The 10758-nt window shown below is 48.1% G+C and overlaps 1 protein-coding gene across 2 annotated transcripts; it reads left to right on the top strand.

The window, feature by feature from the left end:
• Positions 1 to 1667: 1667 nt before the first annotated feature.
• Positions 1668 to 8748, top strand: CRYBA4 (crystallin beta A4). 2 transcript variants are annotated; one of them, XM_027576033.1, is made up of 6 exons: positions 1668 to 1767; positions 2606 to 2656; positions 3296 to 3414; positions 4954 to 5095; positions 6770 to 6912; positions 8414 to 8686. In XM_027576033.1, the coding sequence occupies exons 1-6, from the start codon at positions 1753 to 1755 to the stop codon at positions 8559 to 8561; spliced, it is 618 nt and encodes a 205-aa protein (XP_027431834.1). In that variant the 5' UTR covers positions 1668 to 1752; the 3' UTR covers positions 8562 to 8686. The 2 variants fall into 2 exon arrangements, with proteins under 2 accessions (XP_027431834.1, XP_027431836.1); XM_027576035.1 differs by lacking the exon at positions 1668 to 1767 and adding an exon at positions 2001 to 2015 and having other exon boundaries at positions 8414 to 8748.
• Positions 8749 to 10758: the final 2010 nt, after the last annotated feature.

Below are 10758 nucleotides of genomic sequence, written 5' to 3' on the forward strand. Positions count from 1 at the left end.
TGATGCAGTAGTATTCGGGATGATCACCATGCTGTACACTACATCCCCAAACTTCCTAATTTTATAACTGGGAGTTTGTTCCCATTTTCCCCACGCCCCAACCCCTGAAACATCATTTTACTCTCTGTTTCTGAGTCTGTCTTTCGTAGATCTCGTATATAAGCGATATGATACAGTATTTGTCTTTCTCTGTCTGACATAGTTCAATGAGCATAATGAAGTCCATCCACGTTACTGCAAATGGAAGAATTTTCTTCCTTCTCATGGCTAAGTAATATACATACATATATATATTTATATATACACATATACATACATCTTCTTTATCCCTTCATGCATTGGTGGACACTTAGGTTCTCCCCATATCTTAGCTATTATGAATAACACTGCAATCAACATGGAGGCACAGATATCTTAACAGTAATCATTTTTATTATTAGCAACAGTGATGACAATGAGGAGGCACATAATGCTTTCTGTGTTTCAGGAGCCGTTCCGAACAGAAAGTGCTTTTTGTGTGTAATTCACATTTACCCTCATAATACCCCGATCTCTTGGGCTAAGCCCAATTTATTTATTTATTTTTATAGCCATTTTGTACACAAGGAAACTGAAGCTCAGAGAGATTAAGTCACACGCTCGAGGTGGGATGCAGACCCAGGCTGCCTGGTCCCTAGCCTTTTATCTTTCATGGTAGCCTTTCATCAAAGTCATGCATTTGATAAGGCTGCATGTAACCAGCCCAGGAGGGAGCTAATGTTGCCATTTTACAGGCCAAGACCTGAGATCGGACATCCTCCAGGTCACTCAGATGTTAGGAGGCAGGGCTGGATTCCACCCACAAGACTGGTGTTGTTCCCAGCCACGCTCTTTCCTACGCTGTGAGAGGCCCCTCTTGGGTCAACCCAGAGGGTAGGAGTGGAGGGAGAGGGTATTCAAAGTGAGTTTTACAAACCCTGGATACCTAACAGGTGTGCTACTATTTGCACAGCACGTTCACACCCACCAGCTCCTTTATTCTGCCTACAGAGCCATCTGGACTCCTTTTTGAACTCTGTGGGTCCTGGAGACTCTGGCTCAGCCTGCCTTTCTTGCCTGGCTCCCTCTTGCAGGGTCCCTGAACTCCAGCCCAACTGGGCTACCTGCTCTTTCTCATACGTATACCCCAAGTTCCCACCTCCACACTTATGCTTAGAAGAAGCATTCCTTGCTTCTCACTTTGTACAAATCCTCCTCACCCTTTGGAGTCTAGGTTAAATGCCACTTCCAGGGGCACCTGGTGGTTCAGTCAGTTAGGCATCCGACTCTTGATTTTGGCTGGGGTCATGATCTCAGGGTCGTGGGGTGAAGCCCCGTGACTGGCTCTGTGCTCAGTGCAGAGTCTGCTTGTCCCTCTCCATCTGCTCCTCCCCCCACTCATGCTCATTTGCACACCCTCTCTCTCTCTCTCTCAAATAAGTAAACAAAATCTTTAAAAAAAATGCCACCTCCAACATGAAGCCCACCCTGATTGCCCCTGCTGGAAGAGGAAGGGGTGTGGGAGGAGGGAACGTATAGGCATTTGTCGAATGTATTCTCTGTGCCAGGCATGTTACATAACCTCACAACAACCCCGTGATGTGGTTTACTCTTGTCCTGTTTTATAGGCAGAAATTGAGGAGAAAAGACCTGCCCCAGGTCACGCAGCTAGGAAGGGTGAAGTTTTTGGATTCCTTGGCCAGTGCTCATTCTCTTGCTCCAGTCAGGAGTCCCATGGAGCTGATTAAGGTAGAACTTCCCCTTCTCCTCTTCATGGTTTATCCCTGAGGGGGGCCACCTGACCCTTTCCCTTCCAGCTGTAACCAGTGCTGCTGACACCTCTCCACTGGGACTTCAGCCAGGACTGGCTTTTGTTTTGGCTGCTCGCATGCTGAGTCGGAGCTTTGTCTCCCAGGGGCCCTCTCTCCTCTCTGCCTATAAGAGCCTGACCTCGGCTGGTCCCAGCACGTTCTGGCATATTCTCTGGGTCCGTCTTGGTAAGTCCCAGGCTGGGAGAAGGGGTGGAATCCACGCTCTGAGAGAGCATCTTGGGAGGCGGGGAGACCAGGTCTCCAGTCCTGGGGATGTCACTGTGACACCCTGAATGTCATCCTCACCCTACCCAAGGTCAGGCCCCCAATGTCAAGACCAATACCCGTCACCCTCATTTAAAAACAAAATTGTCCTAGAGTCCCGTTAGCCTCGATTGCCACCATTAGAGTCACTTCTTTGTGTCAGGTGCCGTCTTAGGGAGGCTCTCTTTAAACTTAGCACCCCGGCACTGGCTAGCGTGATCCGTCCCACTGGGAGCCACAGAAATTTTCCCATAGTGAGCAGATAAATTAATACAGAGTGGGGCTCAGAGGCAAGGGGACTCAGAATGAGTAAGTTTTGAGATGGTGTATAGGATGCAAGTAAGGGAGATGACATTTGTCACAGATGGAAAGTCACACATTGGGAAGGAGAGGACTAGCCCAGTCATACCTGGATCCCATCTGGATCCTGACCTTGCCCAAACTAGACTTTATCATCCAGAAGGACAGCAGACGGTCAGGGCGACAGGTTATCATGTTCTTCTCTTGTGTAGGAAGCTGGCAACATGGCCCTGCAGTGCACCAAGTCCGCAGGACACTGGAAGGTAGGAAGAGGCATGGGGCAGGGGGGGTGGTGTCTGAGGAGTGAGGAGGGTTCAGAGGTCAAACCCAGGTCCAGGGGACCCCCTCAATCCTCCACTGAATCCCAACCTCATTCTGGGGGGCATGTTATGAGGCCCCATTCTGCAGAGGATGCAGTCGAGGCTCAAAGAGGGGAAGGGACTTGCCCAAGGTTGCACACAGGGTCTCGATTTGAACTGGGGTCTTCTGGTCCCCAGATGTAACTGGTGACAAACTGGTGATTGTACACAATCTTTGGAAATGGTTTCTTTGGCCCCCTCTGTGTTAAAAAAAATTTTTTTTTTTTAATTTGTCAACAGCCTTTAAAAACCTGGAGGGTCCACAGAAAAGTCCAGATATAGCAATTGTCTTGAGAAATTGGAAAATCTGGCCAGCATTCCCAGGGGGCAAAAATAGGTAGCGCTGAGCAGAGATCACCCATTTATGGGATCTGTGCCTTCCAGTTTGTGGCCCTTCCCCATCAACTATCTGGCCCCTGGAGGCATCTGAGTTTGTAGTCCTTACTTTACCTGCCCTGCTCCACCCTTAATCCTGGGGTGAGGTCCTAATCCCTCATCCTCCACAGGACTCTGATGCTGGTCTCCACCTTTTCTCTTTGACAGATTGTGGTGTGGGATGAGGAGGGCTTCCAGGGCCGGAGGCATGAGTTCACCACGGAGTGCCCCAGTGTGCTGGAGCTTGGCTTTGAGACTGTGCGATCTTTGAAAGTGCTGAGTGGAGCGTGAGTCTGGGGGGGGGGGGGGGGGGGGGAGGGGGACCTGGTGCATCTAAAGAACTGAATTTTTAATTAAATTAAATTAAATTTTATATGTTTAAATTTAATTAGCTACGTGTGGCCAGTGGCTACCATCCTGGAAAGAAGTTTCTAGAAGTTTGGGAAGTAGATTGAAAGGAGAACCATGTTCTCTCTATGTGATTTGGAGTCACTTTATATTATGCCTGTGAGTGCCCCTAAGGTCATCTTGGTTGGGGGGGGACAGGAAAGGATCTAAAAAGGGGTGTTCTAGGCCCTACCTTCCCAGGCTCTAACTGTACCAGCGTGCCTTCCTTGGGTCCAAAGTGCTGGGGAGTGTGCAAGACAGTAGGGTAAGGTTAAGCAGGTTGTGCACTGCCCAAATGTACAAATCATCATTCACACAGTTCCTGCCCGTTGGATGAGGCAGCCTTGTAGGGACAGACTTTTAGAATCAAGTATTGGGTGTGAAATGTCCCTCTTAAGCATAAATTGAAAGAAAAAAAATCACTTGCCAAAAATAGAAGGTAACTATAAAAATATATATAGTAAAAAATAATGCTATTAATCTTTAGTCGAACATTGTTTCCGGAGGCTCTGAGCACAAGATATGTTGTGTTAAAAGCAAAAGAGAGAGATTAATGAAATGTGGAAGCATTAATGACACTAATATCACACTGAGGCTTCTATCTATATCAGCACCTTTTTCTGTAGCACTTTCTGCAATGGTGAAAATGTTCCATGTATGCATTATTTGAAACACTGGCCACATATGACCATTGAGGACTTGAAATGTAGCTGGTGCATCTAAAGAAGTGAATTTTTAATTAAATTAAATTAAATTTTATATGTTTAAATTTAATTAGCTACATGTGGCCAGTGATTACCATACTGGATAGAAGTTTCTAGAAGTTTGGGAAGTAGGTTGAAAGGAGAACCATGTTCTCCCTATGTGATTTGGAGTCACTTTATATTATGCCTGTGAGTGCCACTAAGGTCATTTGGGTGGTATTTATGCACCTCACACCTGGGGGAACAAACTCTTTTAGCTTCTGCTTTGTACAGGTGGGGAATTGGGGATCAGACGGGAGCAGCGACCTGTCCATGGGTATGTCCAGCAAACTGACAGATTTTGCCTGGAAGGAGAAAATAAGCTCAGGTTTATTACTTACATAAGACAGTCTGTTACTTAAGTAGACAGCAAATGCAAGCTCATCATGGTGGCAGCCTCCTGTGTGTGTCCTTTGTCCCATAGGATGACACGAAAAGGGGCCAGATGACAGCAGGAGTGGTGGACACCCTGCTGTTGAGGACCCAATCCATGCTTCAGCTGTGGCTTAAAGCTGTACCCTCCAGGGTAGGGGTACAGGGGTACAGGCTCCTCCCTCCTCCCAGTGTGACAACTAAAAATGTCTCTAGACATTGGCTAACTGCCTCCCAAAGGGTAACTCCCATATGATAACCATTGATCTCGAACTCAGGATGAGGGGTCTCTTACCTCTTGCACTCTCTACCCTCTATCCACAGGTGGGTAGGCTTTGAGCATGCTGGCTTCCAAGGGCAGCAGTACGTGCTGGAGCGGGGCGAGTACCCGTGCTGGGATGCCTGGAGTGGCAACACTGCCTACCCCGCCGATAGGCTCACCTCCTTCCGACCGGTGGCCTGTGCTGTGAGTCCTGCCACCACCTCGTCCCAGCGGGGTTTAGGAACTGACTATCCCAGAGTTCAAATTCTCATGTCACTTCTTCAAGCTCTGTGATGTGGCATCCCTCCCTCCCCTCTCTGAGCCTTGATCTCTTCATCTTGAAATGGGGCCATGTCAGGGAAGAATAGGTAGCATCTGGACCAGATCACCGTACACATTGTGACCCTCATGACTTTGGTTATGATGTGAGCTCCCGCGTGTTTTATTTCCCTCTGTTCATGACTCAGGTGATACTGGAGAAGCTGAGTGCCAGAGGTGGCAGGACAAGATGGGGAGGAAGGTTCTATTTCTTCTTCCTGATTCATTATCAGTGTTCCTGATTTTCTACACTAGTTACTGTTTATGGAGTATGGGTGGAGGTGGGCATTATTATCTTCATCTTACAGATGAAAGAGCTGAGGCTCAAAAAGATGTATTTTTTTTTCTTCAAAAGCAACTTTCATTAATTTAAAAATCATACAAGGCACATAGATTTATCACTCAAAGTTCGGAAAGAAACCTGATGTGGCAGAGTAAGAAAAGTCACTCGTACCCACACGTCTGAGACAGAAGCCCAGTCTTATCAGTGCTGGAGACTTCCTTTGGTCTTGTTTGTTATTCACAGATTCTGCCTACACCAACTGATATCGACATCTCTGTCTAAATCTATCCACCTGTATCACCTGTACCTATGTATCTAGGCACACTTGCAACTTTGTTATAAAAATGGAATTGAAATGGAACCCCAGGCTTGGAAACCAGCTTGTCTCACTGGGCAATAGATCACAATCATCCTCCCGGGTGATTAAATCTCATTGACAGCATCATTGTTCATAGCTCACCAGTATTTCAAGTTGTGAGTAAGTTCATTTGCTCCTGTATTCCACAATGGCCCAGGCATTGCGCCGATACAGGGACCCACGGTGGACCGTGATAGATGCTATCCCTGATTTCATGCAGTTTACACCTTCTGATTTCGTTTTGTCCTCCAAACCATCCTGACAAGTGGAGGCGGTTAGTTTCATTTTGTGGGTACGGAAACAGCTGAGAAATGCTATGTGACATGTCCCTGCTGGTACATGGAGAGTCAGGATTTGAAACCAGATCACAATAATCCTCTTCTTACCTCAGTTAACCACTTGATCCCCCAGTTGGGGACATTCAGGTTGAGTGCCTTCCTAACCTCCCTTCCTTATCTTTTTATTTATTTTTAAATATTTTATTTATTTATTTGACAGAGAGAGACACAGCGAGAAAGGGAACACAAGCAGGGGAAATGGGAGAGGGAGAAGCAGGCTTCCTACTGAGCAGGGAGCCCGATGTGGGGCTCATCCCAGGACCCCGGGATCATGACCTGAGCCGAAGGCAGACGCTCAACGACTGGGCCACCCAGGCGCGCCCTTCCTTATCTTTTTTAATTGTTATCTCCAAGGCTGGGATAAACATCCCTGCAGCTTATTGGTTTCATAGTTGTTTTCTCTGCGTACATTTCCGGAAGGACAAATGGTATATACCTTTTGTAAGGTTTTGTTGCCTTATTACCCTCCCAAAGTGTTTGTAAGGAAGGCTGATTTGGGGGGACAAGGGCAGGGGTGTCAGCAGAGGCTCCTGGGTTCTCATCTGGGTGCCTGGTGGTCTGACTGTTTCCTCTGCCCACAGAATCACCGTGACTCGAGGCTGACCATTTTCGAGCAAGAGAACTTTCTGGGCAGGAAAGGCGAGCTGAGTGATGACTACTCCTCCCTCCAGGCCATGGGCTGGGATGGCAATGAAGTGGGCTCCTTCCACGTCCACTCGGGGGCGTAAGTGAATCCAAGGCTCTGCCTGGCAGGGAAAGAGAGGCTGTTTGTTGGGCAGGGTAGGGAAACCTCCTGTGAAAACTCTGTGCTGGGGACTTTGGGGCTCTGATGCCCACATTCCAGAGGAGGACACTGAGGCACAGGGAGGGATCAGGCATTTGTGGGACCACGAGTGGCAGACTCCCATATCAAACTGATGCTATGCCCAAAGGGTATTTACTGACCCTTGTCACTAGCTTCAGGCACAGCTGGATCCAGGTGCTACGGCAGGGGTCTTTCTCCCGCTCTTGCTCTGTCTGCCTCACGTGGCTATATTCTCCGGCAAGCTCTTGCCAAGCAAAGGCAATGGGGCTGGCTTCATCCTTACTCCAGCCAGCCCCAGGGAAAGAGAGGGCCTCTTCTCAATTCCACCAAAGGTTCTAGGAAAGGCTCTCATTGGCCCAACCTGAGTCATGTGCTCAACTCTGACCCAATTGTCATGTGCAGGAAGGGGGTGGTCTGATTGGCTAGGACTGGTTACATGCTCGTTGCCAGAGTGAGCATTTTCCCACATTGCCTGAGAAGTGGCGGAGTGGCCGGGTCTCTCCCCTGGAAGAGGACAGAGAACCGATGCCCAACCATGAAGAAATAGGTGTGGCGCAAGCAACCTGCTCCAAGTCCACCGGGAGCTAGGTGACTGAATCCGGCTTCAAGCCCAGAACTGACTGACCCTTCCCACCCTTTCCCCCAGGGGCTGGCAGGTGAATGCGAGATGTGAGGTCTTCACTTAGGGAGGACATTACAATCACACCTTCTAGGTGCCGTTTGGCTCCCGGCAAGGGCGAAGGTGGGAGGTGGTTTTTTTTGTTGTTCATTTTTTGTTTTTTTTAACCATCAGAGAATATTGTTGTTCCAGAGTAGGATGGACCTCTTGTGATTCTTGAGCCTGCTTCCTCCTTATAGAGGGGAAATGGAAGCTCAGAAAATGAGACACCAATTCTTGTCCAATCCTGAACATTGCCTAAGGGGCAATGAATGGAAAGAACAATAACCTTTCCCTTGGAAGGGCTTCTGGCTAAGGGAGGAGGATGTGCCGGGCATTGCACTCAGCACCAGAGATCCCAATGAACCAGACACACACGCACCGCTACACCCAGGAGCTCACCTGCTGTCACAGGAGGCTGACGTTTTACAAATAATCTGATAATTGTCTAATTATATGAGAGCTACAGAGGACCAGTAAGAGTGTGGCCTGACTTGGAGAACCAGTCCTCAGAACAAGCTGAGACCCGAAGGATAAATACAGCTTGGCCAGTGGCTGGGCAAAGAATGGCTGGAATGGTGTTCTTGGCAGAGGGAACAGCATGATCACAGGCCCAGTGGTGGGGGGGAGCAGGGCACATTCCAGGCATCGAAGGAAGGCCAGGATGGCTGGAATGTGTATGCAGCACGGGTCCCTTGGTCCCCATGTGCTCACCTTGATGGTGCCTCTCTAGGGTAACGGTCTGCCTCTTCCCTTCCCCAGCTGGGTTTGCTCACAGTTTCCCGGCTACCGAGGCTTTCAGTATGTGCTGGAGTGTGATCACCACTCAGGCGACTACAAGCATTTCCGAGAGTGGGGCTCTCACGCCCAGACCTTCCAGGTGCAGAGCGTCCGCAGGATCCAGCAGTGAGCAGGGGGACCGGCGCGGGGCCGAGGAACAAACGCGTGCCTGTCTGGATGGAGGTGCTGTGGAGGTTCTTCCGTGCCCCCTCCTCTGCCTCCCCCTGTGGCCCCTGTGAACCCAGCAGCCATGTGAGCCAGTTCATGCACGGTCAGCACGAAAAGCAAAAAGTAATAAAAAAGAAGGTCTAGTGCTAGCTTGTGCTTTTCAATTTCATTGATCCTTCCAAGGAACCGATTTTTCTGCTTTGTTGATTTGCTTGACCATTTGTCTGTGTCCTGCTTCGCTGAGTCTTACTCTTCACCGTTTCTTTGCTTCTCTTTACTTTGGGTTTACTTTGTTCTTAATTTTTCTAGCTTGTAAGGGTAGACTCTTGGATCATTGATTGCAGGTGCTGCTTTTCTCCCCCAGTAGAGTCCTTTAGAGCTATCAATTTCCCTATGAACACAACTTTAGCTGCTTCCCCCAAATTTGAATCATTCAGTCTGATATTTCCTGGTTTCCCTTGTGAGTTCTTTGGCCCATGGGTTCTTTCATGGTATCTTATCTTTTGGGATTTTCTAGATATTGTATTGTTACCGATTTGTTCTCAAGTCCATTGTGGTCAGAGAAGGCACTCTAAAGATTTCAACACTCCTACTTGCTTTGGCAGCACATATACTAAAATTGGAACGATATAAGATTTCAACACTCTAAAATGAGCCCAGACTTATTTTAGGGCCAAGCAGATTTTTTATTTATTTATTTGACAGAGAGAGAGAGAGACACAGCGAGAGAGGGAACACAAGCAGGGGGAGTGGGAGAGGGAGAAGCAGGCTTCCCGCGGAGCAGGGAGCCCAAAGCGGGGCTCGATCCCAGGACCCTGGGATCATGACCTGAGCCGAAGGCAGATGCTTAACGACTGAGCCACCCAGGCACCCCATCTATTCTTGATAGACTTGGATGCTAAGTTGAAAACTGATTAAATTTTGCAGTTGTCGGGTGTAGTGTTTTGTCAATGTCAATTAGGTCAAGTTGAGGTTGGTTAGTGTTTTTGGCAAGTGTGGGTTAGATTTTTCTACATTTTTGCTGATTGTTTTAAACTCAGATTTTTATCAATCACTGAAAGAGGGTTGTTAATATCTCCTATTATAACCGGGGTTTATCTGTTTCTTCCTTTAATTTTATGCATTTTTGCTTCCTGATTTTTTTTAATTCCAGAATGTTAATACTTTGTTATTAGGTGCACTTACATATATATACATATATATACATTTATTTTTTAAAGATTATATTATTTATTTATTTGAGAGAGAGAGAGAGCACGTGAGAGAGAGAGAGAGAGAGAGAGAGAGAGCATGAGCAGGGGGAGGGGCAGAGAGAGAGGGACAAGCAGGCTCCCCGCTGAGCAGGGAGCCCGATGATGTGGGGCTCAATCCCAGGACCCTGAGATCTTGGCCTGAGCTGAAGGCAGACACTTAACCGACTGAGCCACCAGGCACTCCAAAACATACATATTTTTAAAGTAATCTCTACACCCAACTTGGGCTTGAACTCATGACCCTGAGATCAAGAGTCGCACGCTCTACGGACTGAGCCAGCCAGGGGCTCCTAGGTGCACTTATATTGAGGATTGCTATCTTCCTGCAAAATTGCCCCTAGTTTGTGTTTGTTATTTTACTTTTTAATTAAATTCTTTTTTAAAAAAAGACTTTATTTGCTTATTTGACAGGGAGAGAGCACAAGCAGGGCGAGCAGCAGGCAGAGGGAGAGGGAGAAGCAGGCTTCCCGCTGAGCAGGGAGCCCGGTGCGGAGCTCGATCCCAGGACCCCGGGATCATGACCTGAGCCGAAGGCAGTCGCTTAACCGACTGAGCCACCCAGGCGCCCTAGTTGGTGTGTTTTAAAGCCACGTGCAAAGGGAGCCAGTTCTCTCCCCTCGCAAAATTTCTAGTATTCCTTTTGTCCTTTACCCACCATTCGCTCTCACACGCTACCTTGGAGTCTCTCAATTAACATCTTCTACCCTCTACAGGAGGTCTTTAAAACAAAGAAATAAACTCCCATTCCCCTTGCAGCCTGAGCGGGGAGACCGGGCCCTAGCTCGGGCTCTCTCCCCACCCCCTGGTTCTTTATCATGTTGACTGCCTTAACTTCATAAGCCTTCTGGCTCTTTTTCCAGACTGTCTTCCTCTGCCTTCTGTAAGTGGGACGGAGACTGAACAGGG

The sequence above is a fragment of the Zalophus californianus genome, chromosome 14, assembly GCF_009762305.2.
Source record: "Zalophus californianus isolate mZalCal1 chromosome 14, mZalCal1.pri.v2, whole genome shotgun sequence".
Lineage (NCBI taxonomy): Eukaryota > Metazoa > Chordata > Mammalia > Carnivora > Otariidae > Zalophus > Zalophus californianus.

Excerpts from the sequence above, each read along its gene's own strand:
- CRYBA4 (XM_027576033.1), top strand. Across the intron at positions 5,096-6,769 it reads TCCGACCGGTGGCCTGTGCT|AATCACCGTGACTCGAGGCT; the intron begins GTGAGTCCTGCC and ends CTCTGCCCACAG. Across the intron at positions 6,913-8,413 it reads TTCCACGTCCACTCGGGGGC|CTGGGTTTGCTCACAGTTTC; the intron begins GTAAGTGAATCC and ends TCCCTTCCCCAG.